The 16,077-nt window shown below is 45.8% G+C and overlaps 1 protein-coding gene across 2 annotated transcripts in view; it reads left to right on the top strand.

Annotated features, from left to right (window-relative positions):
* Positions 1-16,077, top strand: part of kalrna (kalirin RhoGEF kinase a) — a 149,455-nt gene that overhangs the window by 39,837 nt on the left and 93,541 nt on the right. For both annotated transcript variants that reach the window (XM_072397581.1, XM_072397582.1), the window contains exons 2-8: positions 1,346-1,420; positions 4,787-4,901; positions 7,529-7,721; positions 9,665-9,838; positions 9,921-10,004; positions 10,078-10,209; positions 12,796-12,918. In XM_072397581.1, the coding sequence (XP_072253682.1) occupies positions 1,346-1,420; positions 4,787-4,901; positions 7,529-7,721; positions 9,665-9,838; positions 9,921-10,004; positions 10,078-10,209; positions 12,796-12,918 (896 nt within the window). The remainder of the gene's footprint in view (positions 1-1,345; positions 1,421-4,786; positions 4,902-7,528; positions 7,722-9,664; positions 9,839-9,920; positions 10,005-10,077; positions 10,210-12,795; positions 12,919-16,077) is intronic.

Below are 16,077 nucleotides of genomic sequence, written 5' to 3'. Positions count from 1 at the left end.
TCATAGTCTATTTGTTGATATTTACCTTTCCAGCTAGCTTGAAAAGTCCGATTTTAATCTGCCAAACATCTGCACAGCTGCTGTCCTCAGTCGTTGACACGGAAGAGTTCTCACCGGAAGATGGTGTCGGGTCGGCGGATATTTTTGGTATTTTTATGACAAATTTGTCCATTTTGTTGGCTAAATCAACCACTATGCTAGTTTCACAGCTAGCCTTTTTCGCGGTTTATCTGACGTCACAAGGCGGAGTGTTAGCTGCCTGGCTCACGCGGGTGCTCCGAAGCATCGCCGATGTTTAGCATCCACTGCTATCTTACTCTGCATTGTTTTCTCTGCTCTTTTCTCTGAAACCTTCGTTTGATTTTGCTCCTGGTTATTTTTCTGTTTTTCTTCATAAAATCAAGCTTCTACAAACATGGTGCGACAGTAATAACTGTCCGTGTGAAACAAGGCGACCACTGAGCAGAACCTGTTGGTGGGAGTTAAATGAAGCTTCAAAGAAGCAGCTTATTTCTTTGGAAGATTTTTTGTAATAGAGTTATTAGAGTGAGAAATGGTTTCAGCACTAGCTCGAACCTTCTTAATGACACAGTCATGGCTCAGTATGTTGGAACCAGCATTTAGTGTCCATCAGCGGTGCTGCTGGGAGTGATTCAGCCCATCTTTTATGACTTAATGCTGAAAAACAGAATTAATGGTGTATTTTAAGGATTAACATTGGACAACAACTCTGACTGCCTTGAATGAGCTTCCTTTTTGGCCTTTTTGTCACAATTTGATCTCACCTGAGCTCACCTGTTGGGAGCATCATCTGTTTTCATGCATGTTTCTACCTCTGACTCAGGTCTGTTGATGTGAGTCAAACATGGATCTGACTTCTTAAAACGAAGGAACAGATCCAGTCACAGCCGGCGTTTGCGTGCACGTGTTCTGAGGCACGTTTTGCTGACTCTGTGTTCTTACTGTGGAATGTGTGTGTGTTCAGCAGGCAGGACAGTGTGTCTCACAGCAGGACGTGGACATTTGGGCTTGTTTTCTGCTGAGAGGGGGGTGAGGTGAGGGGGAGAGAGAGCACTGACACGAATGAGAGAGAGAGAGAGATTTCATAACATGACAGACGGATGACCAGATGAACCGAGAGGGAAAGAAGGAGAGGACAAAGGATGGAGGGATCAGAAAGTGGTCCTGATTTATACAGACAAACATGCTCAAATATCATGTAAAGTTCTGCTGAATAAAAGGTGTCTTTAAGAGACAAAAGAAGGAAAATGTACGCGCCCTCTAACAGGAATGTTGATCTGATAATGGGATTAATGCTGAGTTTTTCTCCCTTGTCTTTCTGCAGGGTCCTTCAGGACTGAAGGCCTAAAGGCGTCCGATGTCCTGCCTGTGTTAAAGGAGAAAGTTGCCTTTGTGTCGGGTGAGTGTCAGACAGAGCTCCGGTTCAGGAGGGTAATTAAATTGTTGATGTCCGTTATGCACATTTGGATCCTTACAGTTGGTAACCACATGCAGGAAAACCACTTCCTCTTTGTTGAAAATAATAACACAGATGTTTGCTGACAGGCACTCAGGGCGCAGCGACTGTCCACGCTTTGATTTAAGGTATCTGTAAAAACATTTCTCTGAGTCAGAATGGGATTCTCACACCTCCCGAGTCAGGAAACGAGGAGGAGAAACGGTTCCCGGCGCTTCACACCGAGCATAACTTACAGAAACTGTTCCCCGTGTTCCTGCGGCTCAATGAGCCAACATAAGCACTCAAACTTATAAAAGAACGTCAACTCAACTAACAAAATGTAGCGTCAAATGAGGCCTTCAGGAGTCTGATGAATGTCCACATCAGGACCGGTTTCAGTTTTCGGACCCTTCGCCATCTTGAATGTGAACAAAACTAAGACTGGATTCAATCTGAAAGTCTCCAAATAGAAAATGTTTTATTTCCTGAAGTAATGTCCTAGTTTGTGCTATCAATGTATTGCTTTGGATGGATGGATGGAGGGATGGATGGATGCTGGATGGAGGGATGGATGGATGGATGGATGGATGGATGGATGGATGGATGGATGATGGATGGATGGATGATGGATGGATGGATGGATGCTGGATGGATGAATGATGGATGCTGGCTGGATGGAGGGAGGGATGGATGGATGGATGGATGGATGATGGATGCTGGATGGATGGATGATGGATGGATGGATGCTGGATGGAGGGATGGAGGGATGGATGGATGGATGCTGGATGGAGGGATGCTGGATGGAGGGATGGATGGATGGAGGGATGGATGGATGCTGGATGGATAATGATGGATGGATGGATGCTGGATGGATGATGGATGGATTGATGCTGGATGGAGGGATGGATGGATGATGGATGATGGATGATGGATGGATGGATGGATAATGATGGATGCTGGATGGAGGGATGAATGGATGGATGATGGATGGATGCTGTATGGATAATGATGGATGGATGCTGGATGGAGGGATGGATGGATGGATGGATGATGGATGGATGCTGGATGGAGGGATGGATGGATGGATGATGGATGGATGCTGGATGGAGGGATGGATGATGGATGGAGGGATGGATGATGGATGGAGGGATGGATGATGGATGGATGGATGGATGCTGGATGGATGGATGGATGCTGGATGGAGGGATGGATGATGGATGGAGGGATGGATGATGGATGGATGGATGGATGCTGGATGGAGGGATGAATGGATGGATGCTGGATGGATGCTGGATGGATGGATGGATGGATAATGATGGATGGATGCTGGATGGATGGATGGATGCTGGATGGAGGGATGGATGATGGATGGATAATGACACAGAGAGGATCGGAGGATCAGAAGGTGGAAGGATGGACTGTTTATGGCACATTTTCACTTTAAATCTGAAAACTGAAACATTTGATTCACAGAAAACAGAATAAAGATAAAGTTTGTGCACCTCAGTGTTTCTAATGACCGTGATCAGCTGCAGTTTTTCATGTCAGCTCAGAGTTATTAAGACATAAGTTTGAGCTTCTTAAAGGCTGCAGAGCTGCCTGCAAACTGCTTCTTTCTGCCAGTAATATGCGAGAGAAGAAAAGTCTGAATCGCATAGAGAAAAAGAGAAAGAGAGAGAGCCAACAGCCATCCGTCATCGAGATTCCTCCGCAGATTACAGCCGCTCTCCGACTCCAGATCACACTCACACTCGGCTTTTCCACGTCTGAGCAGCGCTTTCATAAACACTGTGGTTTGTGTTTCTTACATTAATCTGACCAGAACATCTCTGCACACGCCGTCCATCACAGACGCAGAGAGTTTGTGTTTCGGACGGAGGAAAGTATGTTGAGTGGCTGACGTAGCCGTGTGGAGGAGTCCTGTTTCAGGCACTAAAGCTGCGAAAGGCAGGCAGCGACGGGGGGTCAGACCTCAGCTCAGCTTTCATTCGTCTTTAACGCTTTTTGTGTCCCACGTTGTTGCATCGATGCTTTTAAAAGTTTTATCTGTGGATCAGAAACACTTTAAAGCATAGGTGTCAGACTCTGGCAGTGTAATTATATTTGGCCCGCGAGGCAATTTCAAATTAATATTAGAGCTGGCCCGCCAGTATTATACGGCGGCAGCGCTGTAACCGCTTATACTACAAATCCCATAATGCTTTGCTGTTGTTTTGGCGCGTCAATTAGAACAGAGGCAGATACGCCCCCTCCTCTGTGTCAGTAGCATCTATGCTAGCGGTCTTCTTGTGCCCCCCGCCTCTCCCCCAGACCTCAAACCACAGCTGTCACTGTTACCTACCAAAAAATGGCCAAAAGAAAGGCAGAAAATAGAACTTTTATGGACAGGTGGGAGACAGAATATCTGTTTATGTAAAAGACAGACCTTTTTGTCTTGTTTGTGGAGCTAACCTGTCAGTAACTAAGGAGTAACTAAGGAGTAACTAAGGATATAATATTAGACGACACTATGAAACGAAACACCAGGACAAATATAAGGACCTGGACACAGCTCAAAGGAGCCAGAAAGTAAAGGAGATGAAAAGAGGTTTATGTTATTTTATTTTCACATTTATTAGCCTGTGTAAGAAGCTAATTTTGACATTTACCTCAGAAGGCTGCAAACAGAAAGGAGGCATTCAATTTTTATTTTAATTTAATTTAATATGCCATTGATATGTTTTTATTATTATTATTATTGTTATTATTATTAGCAATTTCACACCCCTGGACTTTAAAGTTATATAAGCCTTGCTTGTTCGGTATTCATTGTTAAATCAAAACTTGTTGGGTTCCATATTAAAAGGTTAATTTGTTCAACCTCGGCCCGCGGCTTTGTTCAATTTAAAATTTCGGCCCCCTGTGTATTTGAGTTTGACCCCCTGCTTTAAAGCCTCTTCGTCCTCATCACCGGCGTTCAGCTAAACGAGGCTTTAAGTTTCCCTGTGCAGCCACATGCCTCAGAGCAGCCTCCCCAGCGTCCTGCTCAGATAATGCTTCAAATGACAAATACAGCGAGACATTGAGCAGAGGTCAGCGTTCGATTTGTGTCGCTGTTTTTTGGCCCCTCTCCAAAATCATTACGGCCCTCTTCAGCTGACATGTTAAACATGTAATGTTCATCTTTATGTAACATTTGATGCTCTTCCAGAGAAGAAGGGGTGAATCTATCCTGTCAGGGTTCATTTGAGGCTTCCTTTTAAAGCTTTTACCAGCCGATACACATGACTCCGTCGCTGCAGGCCAGCACCAGATATCAAATGTAACGTGTTGAATGTGTATTTGCAGGTGGACGGGATAAAAGAGGAGGGCCGATCCTGACGTTTCCCTCCCGGAGCAACCACGACCGAATAAAACAGGAGGATCTGAGGAGGCTGGTGACCTACCTGTCCACCGTGCCCAGGTACACGCCAGAGTTTTATTCTCACGTCTTCCTCACCTCTCAGGCTGGATGATGGGAGCCAGAAGACTTGAAGAGGCTGGAGATGATAGAGGGAAGAAGTGGAGGGTTGAGTGCCTCAGGGCTGCCCAGGCTGGGGAATCAAACGCTCCTTTCTTCTCCGTCTCAGCAGCAGATGCAGGGCGGCGTTTGATTTGCATCGGGCTGAAAGCTGCAGTGTTTGCAGCAGACTGAGAGGACAGAGAAAGCTGATCAGCAGCCGTGACTCTCTGATCTGAGCCGTTTGAGGCAGCTTTGAATATACGCCTTCTTTTAAGTTAACTCAACTTGAAGCGCAGCGGCACGAAAGCAGCTTCCTTACTGATGATGAGAGATCTTCATCATCTGAAGCGCTGACTGCAGCATCCTTATCAGCAGAGACACCTGCTGCAGCAAGATTAGCTGAAGCTTTTACACAGAATATTCCAACAAAAATGTTGCAGCAGATTCCGTCTAATTGGAATTAACCTTCACACCCATGAAAGAATCATGAAGGTATTCAAATTTAACAGTTTTCCAAGACAGTAAAAAGCTCTGGAGCTTTATTACCTGCTACATTATATCCAGTAGGAACTCTGGTAGGAGTCACATTTCTCTGCATCAGCTTTCTTATTGAGGCCACAAACATTTAGAAAACTCCTCTGCGATGCATTCAAGGAAATCAGGAATTATTTCACTGACAGATAAAGTGTGAATAAATCACAGGAAGTGGATTTATAGACGTCACAGCTTTCATCTGAACACTTTTACCTGTGTGCAGATCACAATCCAGTCATCATTTCTGTGTGCTCCTGTTGCTGTTTCCATGGTGACGAGCAGAGTTTCTTCCTCCCCAAGGCAGATTGTAATGAATGTGTTGTTGGTGGATTAATATTGAGGCTGCATGTGAGCAGTGAGTTTCCTGTTCTGGGATTTTACTTTAGAGAACCTGAAGTACTGTGTGGTCATTTCTTTAAGGAGTCTTCAGGAATAGTTCTCCAGGCTTCTTGAAGGACATCCCAAAGCTCTTCTTTGGATGTGGGCTGCCTTTTGTTCCGTTCTCTGTCAGATGATCCCACACTGCTTCAATAATGTTGAGGTCCGGGCTCTGGGGAGGATTCATCCCTCCATAAGACCTGTTGCCACTGATTTTCAGTCCACTTCTTGTGTCATTTGGCACAGCTCAGCCTTTTCTCCCTGTTTCCCTTCCTTAAGAACGGCTTCTTGACAGCCACCCTTCCATGGAGACCATTTCTGATGAGGCTTGGGCCAACAGTAGATGGATCAGCTGAAGGTCCAGATGCATCTCTCAGGTCCTGTCAGGTCACAGCTGGATTTTTTCCTCTTTCTTAAGGACATCACTTTCAGATCCTGTTCATCTGCTGGAGATAGTTTTTTAGGCCTGACACTTCTTCTTTTGTCCTCCACTTGTCCAGTTTCCTCAAATGTTTTAAGGACACACTGCACACCATGCACTAAGTTGTCTGTTCTGTGTCGACACAACACTGGTTCATCCCTTGAGTTAGGAGCCTTTTTTCTGCCTGAATGCTTCAAAGGTCAGAGTTAAGTGGCTGAACAAAGAAAAAACACATTCCTCTGAAAATGCTCAGGAACAAGGACTGAAGATGAGGGAAAAAGCAGAAAATGTCCAAATAAAACCTGTGAAAGAGCTTCAGAAAGCTGCAGAACTGTTGATCAGGACACTTTAAAGGTTTCAGAAAGCTGCAGAACTATTGATCAGGACACTTTAAAGGTTTCAGAAAGCTGCAGAACTGTTGATCAGGACACTTTAAAGGTTTCAGAAAGCTGCAGAACTGTTGATCAGGACACTTTAAAGGTTCCAGGAGAGGTTTGAGTTTAATTTTTTATCCACCAGAGGAAGAAAGGACGTCTCATCTCCACTTTGTGAGGAGCGTGCACAGAGCAGCTCACGTGCACATTGTTAGCCTTCAGCTCCATCAGCGTGCTGAAACCAAACTATTTTTCATTAAGTTTAACGAGGTGATGAAAATAATTGTGCAAACCGGAATCTAAACAGTGAAGTAAAAGCTCCTCTTTGGGGTTTTGGAGAATCTTCTTCACGATGAAGGATGGCGACTCGTTTCCGCTCTTTAACCACCGCAGCTGCGTTTGTCCTGACCTCCCGAAGCTGTCCGACTTCTGGGAAAAGCGTCTCTGTCAGCTCTGAGTGAATCATCCTGTTAACCAAACACACGTCACTGCTGCGGTGCAGCTTTTGCTTTCAGCTGATTTGTGTCCCTTCGGTTGAAAGTGTTCGTATTTTTGTTTCTTTTGACCTTTTCTTCTTTTGCAAATTGCAGTTTATTGAAACATCTGCTAAATGTTACTCTGAAAACTTGCATTTATTTCCCAAAACGTGACGCTCAGAGTCTCACAGCAGTGAGAAAAGTTGTGCTCGGAGAGTATCTGGTGAGCAGAGCACAGCTGGAGCCTGGAGGGCTTCATTGTTATGGTTTGATTCTTGTGAGGCGTCCAGGACAGTGGTTCAAACTTCACTGTAACAGCTGGAAAAGCAGCCCTCCTCTGTGTTGTTGCAGCATTTCTGAAGCGCTCTCTTCCCTCTCTGTGGTTTCCTCGGTGTCTCCCGTCAGCGAGGACGTCTGTAAGCGTGGGTTCACCGTCATCATCGACATGCGTGGTTCGAAGTGGGAGCTGATCAAACCTCTTCTGAAGACGCTGCAGGAGTATTTCCCAGCTGAGATCTGTGTGGCGCTCATCATCAAACCGGACAACTTCTGGCAGAAACAGAAGACCAACTTCGGCAGCGCAAAGTTCTCCTTTGAGGTGAGTTTCATCCGACAATGATCCGTAGTTTTCAGCAGATTCTGTGCTCCACACCGACAACACCAGCAGGATTACAGGCTTCCTTAGTTTCCACAGAAGCACGAGCCAGAAAGAGAGCGACAAACCGATTTGTGACTTTTTTCATGCACTAATGACATCACAACACCATGACACTGATTCGCCTGCTGGCTTTACTCTATATTATCTTTATATTATACTCTACCCGAACACTGCCAGCATCAAGGTGCTGCACACTGTGGATATATCGGTAAAACACCGGCTCTTCTGGGCTTTGAGCGAGTTTAGCTTCCCTCGGAGCTCAGACGGATGGATCGTGGACACGTGGCTCGCTAACATTAATGACATCATGTCATCAGACTCCGTCCTTTTGCTGCTCTCATCAGCATCTTCAGCGCTCGTTTGTCTTCAAAAGCCTGAAAAATGTTCACTTGCACCCATTTGCTCATTTCCAGGCTCCTTATTTATCTGGATATACTGAAAACCAGCTAATTCCAACAGAGCCGACCACAAGATTCAGCAGCAGAACTGCTGAGCATCACAGCGCCTGATGACCAGTGACGGTTCACCAATCACTGGCCTTCAACTGTGGTTGCATCATAACGTCAGCAGGGGAGCGAAAGAAAGCATTTTAATGAGCATCATTATGAGATAAAAGAGGAAGCACCCTCCCCTCCCCCGTAATGTGCGCTCCGTGCACACAGGATTACGTCTGCTGCCCCAGTTTATACCAGTTGTCCTGAAACTATTATTACCGTAAATTCCAGACTATAGAGCGCACTTGAATATAAGCCACAGCCTGTAATTTTAAAAAGAAAATCTGTTTTGTACATGTATAGGCTGCACAGGATTATGAGACACGTTTGTCCACATTGTAACATGACATGTTTACACAGAAATATGTTACATGTGAGGATTTTTAAACTTTTAATTAAATGCGTATGATAACATAAACAAATAAATGCTGCAAATGCTTTTTTCCCCCAAACAGTGCCTGTAACACCGATGGTTTTAGCTTAAATACCTATCGCTAACGCACAAATACGTGGCGTAAATGCTTTTTTTTTCGAACAGTGCCTGTAACACGGCTGGTTAAGAAAGGAGGTGTTCCGCTGTAAGACGGTGTGAATGTCCGACCATAGTTGGTAAAAAGCGGGTAAGAAAAGGTTAAAATACCCGACTGTACACAATCAATAGCGGGAGCGGAGTTGTTCGGCTACAAGAAGGTGTGAAAGTCCGACCATGGTTTGTAAAAAGCAGTTAAGAAAAGGTTTGAATATCCAACCAAACATAATCAAAAGCGGGAGCAGAGCTGTTCGACTGCAAGTAGGTGTGAATGTCCAGCCATAATTACTCACAAACGGGGGAAGAAAAGGTAGTATTGCCAAAAAAAAGCAGCCTACCAGGAAAAGTCATTGATCACCTTCTTCATCTTCCTCCTGCGCAATAAAACCATCAAAGTTATCTTCTTCATTGAACAGCCTCAGAACTTTTAACATATTCACTTATATATTATTATATAAGCCGCAGCGCTCAAATCCTGGGAAAAAAGTAGCGGCTTATAGTCCGGAATTAAAAACTGACTGAAGTAGGCGCACTTCTAAACAGGTTTAGCTTACAGATGTTTTCATACAGCTTGATGAGGATTAATGTTGATTAATTCAGCTCCAGGTCGGTTTCCCTTTCAGTTTTTACTCATTTTGTTTTGAATTATTCGATATTAAGTGGTCTTCTTTGGTCATATTCCACCTTTAACTACCACATCCACATATGATGAAAGATGGGCTCATCTTCACAGAATCAGTTGTTCTGTTTCACTTTTAAAAGCTTTGATGATTCTGATATGAACTCGAGTTGTTTGGAGGTGGTATTTGTCTGTATTTATGGTCTGTCACATGTTTTATTGTTCCTGTTTGTGTGAGCAGACCAGCATGGTGTCAGTTGAAGGTTTGGCCAAACTGGTGGATCCATCGCAGCTGACAGATGACTTTGAAGGCTCTCTGGACTACAACCACGAGGAGTGGATGGAGCTGAGAGTGTCTCTGGAGGAGTTCATGTCCAACGCAGTTCACTTGCTGTCCAGGCTGGAAGACCTGCAGGTGGGGAGCAGCGTGAGGGAAGTTTCAGGGGATTAAAGCGCCTGCTTGGTTGGGAATAACTAAAGTTTAATGTGTTTTGCAGGAGCTGCTGTCAAAGAAGGAGTTTCCTGCAGATGTGGAAGGATCTCGTCGGTTGATAGAGGAGCACACACAGCTGAAGAAAAAGGTGAGGATCTGAGCTGTGCTGAGGTGAGCTGACCATACAGACAACAGGCTTCTCATTCCTCACTCACTTCCAGGTGCTGAAGGCTCCAGTGGAGGAGCTGGACCGGGAGGGCCAGAGGCTGCTTCAGTGCATCCGATCTAGTGATGGATTTTCAGGGAGGAACTGCATCTCAGGTTCTGCAGACTTCCAGAGCTTGGTGCCCAAGGTAACCGTCCCAAAACAGAGGTTCTTTACTTCCACACGGGAATACATCAGCGTCATGTTTTATTTATTTCATTGCAGACACTTTGAACTCAACATATTTCATATTTTTATCTCATCGGCTTCATTTCATCTGTTAACAAACATCATTTTTACACCTCAGACCTGCAGCATCCCATAAAGTCAGTGAACCTTTTCCCACTTTGTTTCCTTCTGCCAACACTTAAAGCCGTTCTGACTCTGAGGAAACCAGGTGATGCAGAGTTCCAGCTGTTATTTTGTCCCATTCTTCCTTAAACAGGTCTTAAGGTGTGCAGCAGTGCGGGGGGGTGGTTGTTTCTCTGCTGGGGACAGGTCAGGACTGCAGGCAGCAGTGCGGGGGGGTGGTTGTTTCTCTGCTGGGGACAGGTCAGGACTGCAGGCAGCCAGTCCAGCACCCGTACCTCTTCTTCCTCAGCCAGGCCTTTGGACTGTGGCAGAATGTGGTTTTCCATGGTCTGCTTGAACAATGCTGGGACGTCCCAGGAAAAGATGTGGCCTTGAAGGCAGCATATGTTGCTGTAAAATCTCAGTGAGCTTTTCTGCATTAATGCTGCCGTCACAGAAGTGGAAATGAGCTTTGCCCCCTGATCCAACCCCATACCATCACAGAGCCTGGCTGCAGGGACTGGCTGCTGACAGCAGGCTGGATGCTGCTTTTGCTCTTTGCTCCATTTCTTCCAACAAAGATGTGGAATACTGATGGGTCTGACCACAGCACACGTTTCCACCGTGTGACGGTCCATCCCAGACGCCTCCGAGCCCAGAGAAGTGGACGAGGTTAACATCAGGCTTCTTTCCTGCACAGTAAAGCTTGTGAATGGAACTCTGTATTGTGGTGCTTGACAAAGGTTTCCACAGTAATCCCTTGTCCAGGTGCTTCTATCAGCTGCTGATGAATGACGGTTCCTGATGCAGCGTCTGAGGGGTCAGAGGTCACGGGGTCCAGCTTAGGCTCGCTCCCTCGTCCTTTACACTGAAACTCCTCCAGATTCCCTGAATGCTTTCATGATATTCTGCTCTGTAGAGGCAGAAATATGCAGATCCCTTCCAGTCTTTCTCTGAGGAACATTGTTTTAAACACAAACTGGAGCTCCTCTGAACATCTTTGCCTGTCATGGAGTCTGCTTTAGGACCAGATCGGGGTTAAAATCACATGTTTGAATGATATGATTATGTTTTTCACCTCATTACTGAATTGCCCCGTCCCAACCTTTTAAGAATGTGATGCAGGCCTGAAATGCACAAAGGGATGTGTTTTAATAAATTAAATTAAGATCAAATAAGCACAAAATAGTTTGAGTTCAATGAGAATATGTGAGAATTGCTGTTTTTTGTTCCTATTTGTATTTCATAAGATGGTCCAACTTTTCCAGATTTGCTGTTTTAAAATGATTAACTTTTGCTTTATGAGACGTTTTGCAAACAAAACAGGAAACAATATTTCTCTTAAATATTCCTGGTAACAGAACCATGTCTCAGGAGTGCCGACGGTGTCTTTGTGCAGCTTTCAGTGAGTTTGAAAGGACGGCAGAGAAGAATAAAGTCCTTATGGTGCATTTAAAACAAGGACAGTAATTGGATTTAATTATTTAAATGAATTTCAGGACGTCCAGAGAGTGAAATATTCCTTAGATCCCTGAAAGGATTCGATCTAAAGAGGTTTGAAACGTGAAAAACAACATTTTCATCGGTTGGGAGCAAACCCAGCAGAATTCAACATATGCTTCATTACAACATGTGAGCGGTAAAAGCTGCATGAGCTGAGCCCCTCCGATCATTAGCTTCCCTCATTAGACCTGAGAAACACTCGCTGCATGTCGTCTCGTCAGGAAAAGGACTCCGCAGGGAAAGTTGTGACAGAAGTCGGTATCTTTGCTCAAAATGTTTGCTGCACATTACAAACAGAATGTGTCCATATTTACGCTTATTATTGGTGTGAGCAGCAGGAAGCACCCGGGTGGAGGATGCAGATGGTAAAAGTCCTGAAAGACATTTTATTACCAGGCAGGGGTTGAGCGCAGGAAGGCAGTCGGCATGCTGCACAAAGGCGATAAGTTGAAGGCATGAAAGCAAAGACAAAGATCCGTCTGTGTCAATATATGTCTGTGTCTTTTCCTGTGACGAGTTGTCTTCAAGGTATTTAGAATAATAAAAACTGTTCGGACTCATCCTGCACTCAGAGGCGGATCCTAATGTTTAATCCAATGAAAAACCTGAATTTCTATGCCCCTCCCCCAGCAGAGTTGATGTAGAATGGAGCTCACAAAGGTACTAAGGTGCTTGTTCAGGCTGGTTGGAGGGGAAGAGGCTCCACTGCATGTGTGTTATAGCCCAGATATATTATCCTGTCACCACTTCCTGTTTCTTTCCACGATCCAATAAAATGAATCAAGAAAAGAAGAAAATAATCTCTGAAACCTGGAAACTTCAGCAAAATAGCATCCAAAGGTGGTTTAATGCTGTGAATGAAGCTTTAGACAATGAGAACATCCAGCAGCAGAGTGAACATGTTGTAGGAGTTCAAACATTGAATTTATCCTTTCGGCAGGTGGCCAGTCTGCTGGATAAGCTCCACTCCACCAGGCAGCATCTCCATCAGATGTGGCATGTCAGGAAGCTGAAACTGGACCAGTGCTTCCAGTTGCGCCTCTTCGAACAGGACGCTGAGAAGGTGGGTCACCCCTGGCACTGGATGAACCAATTAAAGGAGCTGCTTCAGGTTAGATGTCCTGCTTCAGGTTAGAGGTCCTGCTTCAGGTTAGATGTCCTGCTTCAGGTTAGATGTCCTGCTTCAGGTTAGAGGTCCTGCTTCAGGTTAGATGTCCTGTTTCAGGTTAGATGTCCTGCTTCAGGTTAGATGTCCTGCTTCAGGTTAGAGGTCCTGCTTCAGGTTAGATGTCCTGCTTCAGGTTAGAGGTCCTGCTTCAGGTTAGATGTCCTGCTTCAGGTTAGAGGTCCTGCTTCAGGTTAGATGTCCTGCTTTAGGTTAGAGGTCCTGCTTCAGGTTAGAGGTCCTGCTTCAGGTTAGAGGTCCTGCTTCAGGTTAGAGGTCCTGCTTCAGGTTAGAGGTCCTGCTTCAGGTTAGATGTCCTGCTTCAGGTTAGAGGTCCTGCTTCAGGTTAGATGTCCTGCTTCAGGTTAGATGTCCTGCTTCAGGTTAGAGGTCCTGCTTCAGGTTAGAGGTCCTGCTTCAGGTTAGAGGTCCTGCTTCAGGTTAGAGGTCCTGCTTCAGGTTAGATGTCCTGCTTCAGGTTAGAGGTCCTGTTTCAGGTTAGAGGTCCTGCTTCAGGTTAAATGTCCTGCTTCAGGTTAGATGTCCTGCTTCAGGTTAGAGGTCCTGCTTCAGGTTAGATGTCCTGCTTCAGGTTAGATGTCCTGCTTCAGGTTAGAGGTCCTGCTTCAGGTCAGATGTCCTGCTTCAGGTTAGAGGTCCTGCTTCAGGTTAGATGTCCTGCTTCAGGTTAGATGTCCTGCTTCAGGTTAAATGTCCTGCTTCAGGTTAAATGTCCTGCTTCAGGTTAGAGGTCCTGCTTCAGGTTAGATGTCCTGCTTCAGGTTAGATGTCCTGCTTCAGGTTAGATGTCCTGCTTCAGGTTAGAGGTCCTGCTTCAGGTTAGATGTCCTGCTTCAGGTTAGAGGTCCTGCTTCAGGTTAGAGGTCCTGCTTCAGGTTAGATGTCCTGCTTCAGGTTAGATGTCCTGCTTCAGGTTAGATGTCCTGCTTCAGGTTAGAGGTCCTGCTTCAGGTTAGAGGTCCTGCTTCAGGTTAGATGTCCTGCTTCAGGTTAGATGTCCTGCTTCAGGTTAGAGGTCCTGCTTCAGGTTAGAGGTCCTGCTTCAGGTTAGAGGTCCTGCTTCAGGTTAGATGTCCTGCTTCAGGTTAAATGTCCTGCTTCAGGTTAGAGGTCCTGCTTCAGGTTAGATGTCCTGCTTCAGGTTAGAGGTCCTGCTTCAGGTTAGATGTCCTGCTTCAGGTTAGAGGTCCTGCTTCAGGTTAGAGGTCCTGCTTCAGGTTAGAGGTCCTGCTTCAGGTTAGATGTCCTGCTTCAGGTTAGAGGTCCTGCTTCAGGTTAGATGTCCTGCTTCAGGTTAGAGGTCCTGCTTCAGGTTAGATGTCCTGCTTCAGGTTAGAGGTCCTGCTTCAGGTTAGAGGTCCTGCTTCAGGTTAGATGTCCTGCTTCAGGTTAGATGTCCTGCTTCAGGTTAGATGTCCTGCTTCAGGTTAGAGGTCCTGCTTCAGGTTAGATGTCCTGCTTCAGGTTAGAGGTCCTGCTTCAGGTTAAATGTCCTGCTTCAGGTTAGATGTCCTGCTTCAGGTTAGAGGTCCTGCTTCAGGTTAGATGTCCTGCTTCAGGTTAGATGTCCTGCTTCAGGTTAGAGGTCCTGCTTCAGGTCAGATGTCCTGCTTCAGGTTAGAGGTCCTGCTTCAGGTTAGATGTCCTGCTTCAGGTTAGATGTCCTGCTTCAGGTTAAATGTCCTGCTTCAGGTTAAATGTCCTGCTTCAGGTTAGAGGTCCTGCTTCAGGTTAGATGTCCTGCTTCAGGTTAGATGTCCTGCTTCAGGTTAGATGTCCTGCTTCAGGTTAGAGGTCCTGCTTCAGGTTAGATGTCCTGCTTCAGGTTAGAGGTCCTGCTTCAGGTTAGATGTCCTGCTTCAGGTTAGAGGTCCTGCTTCAGGTTAGAGGTCCTGCTTCAGGTTAGAGGTCCTGCTTCAGGTTAGATGTCCTGCTTCAGGTTAGATGTCCTGCTTCAGGTTAGAGGTCCTGCTTCAGGTTAGATGTCCTGCTTCAGGTTAGAGGTCCTGCTTCAGGTTAGATGTCCTGCTTCAGGTTAGAGGTCCTGCTTCAGGTTAGAGGTCCTGCTTCAGGTTAGAGGTCCTGCTTCAGGTTAGAGGTCCTGCTTCAGGTTAGATGTCCTGCTTCAGGTTAGAGGTCCTGCTTCAGGTTAGATGTCCTGCTTCAGGTTAGATGTCCTGCTTCAGGTTAGAGGTCCTGCTTCAGGTTAGAGGTCCTGCTTCAGGTTAGAGGTCCTGCTTCAGGTTAGAGGTCCTGCTTCAGGTTAGATGTCCTGCTTCAGGTTAGAGGTCCTGTTTCAGGTTAGAGGTCCTGCTTCAGGTTAAATGTCCTGCTTCAGGTTAGATGTCCTGCTTCAGGTTAGAGGTCCTGCTTCAGGTTAGATGTCCTGCTTCAGGTTAGATGTCCTGCTTCAGGTTAGAGGTCCTGCTTCAGGTCAGATGTCCTGCTTCAGGTTAGAGGTCCTGCTTCAGGTTAGATGTCCTGCTTCAGGTTAGATGTCCTGCTTCAGGTTAAATGTCCTGCTTCAGGTTAAATGTCCTGCTTCAGGTTAGAGGTCCTGCTTCAGGTTAGATGTCCTGCTTCAGGTTAGATGTCCTGCTTCAGGTTAGATGTCCTGCTTCAGGTTAGAGGTCCTGCTTCAGGTTAGATGTCCTGCTTCAGGTTAGAGGTCCTGCTTCAGGTTAGATGTCCTGCTTCAGGTTAGATGTCCTGCTTCAGGTTAGAGGTCCTGCTTCAGGTTAGAGGTCCTGCTTCAGGTTAGATGTCCTGCTTCAGGTTAGATGTCCTGCTTCAGGTTAGATGTCCTGCTTCAGGTTAGAGGTCCTGCTTCAGGTTAGAGGTCCTGCTTCAGGTTAGATGTCCTGCTTCAGGTTAGATGTCCTGCTTCAGGTTAGAGGTCCTGCTTCAGGTTAGAGGTCCTGCTTCAGGTTAGAGGTCCTGCTTCAGGTTAGATGTCCTGCTTCAGGTTAAATGTCCTGCTTCAGGTTAGAGGTCCTGCTTCAGGTTAGATGTCCTGCTTCAGGTTAGAGGTCCTGC

Source organism: Leuresthes tenuis, unplaced genomic scaffold (assembly GCF_036924035.1).
Source record: "Leuresthes tenuis unplaced genomic scaffold, fLeuTen1.0.hap1 SCAF_12, whole genome shotgun sequence".
Taxonomy (NCBI): domain Eukaryota; kingdom Metazoa; phylum Chordata; class Actinopteri; order Atheriniformes; family Atherinopsidae; genus Leuresthes; species Leuresthes tenuis.
The sequence above is the reverse complement of the archived record's forward strand: the minus strand, read 5'-3'. Positions and strand labels throughout refer to the sequence as shown.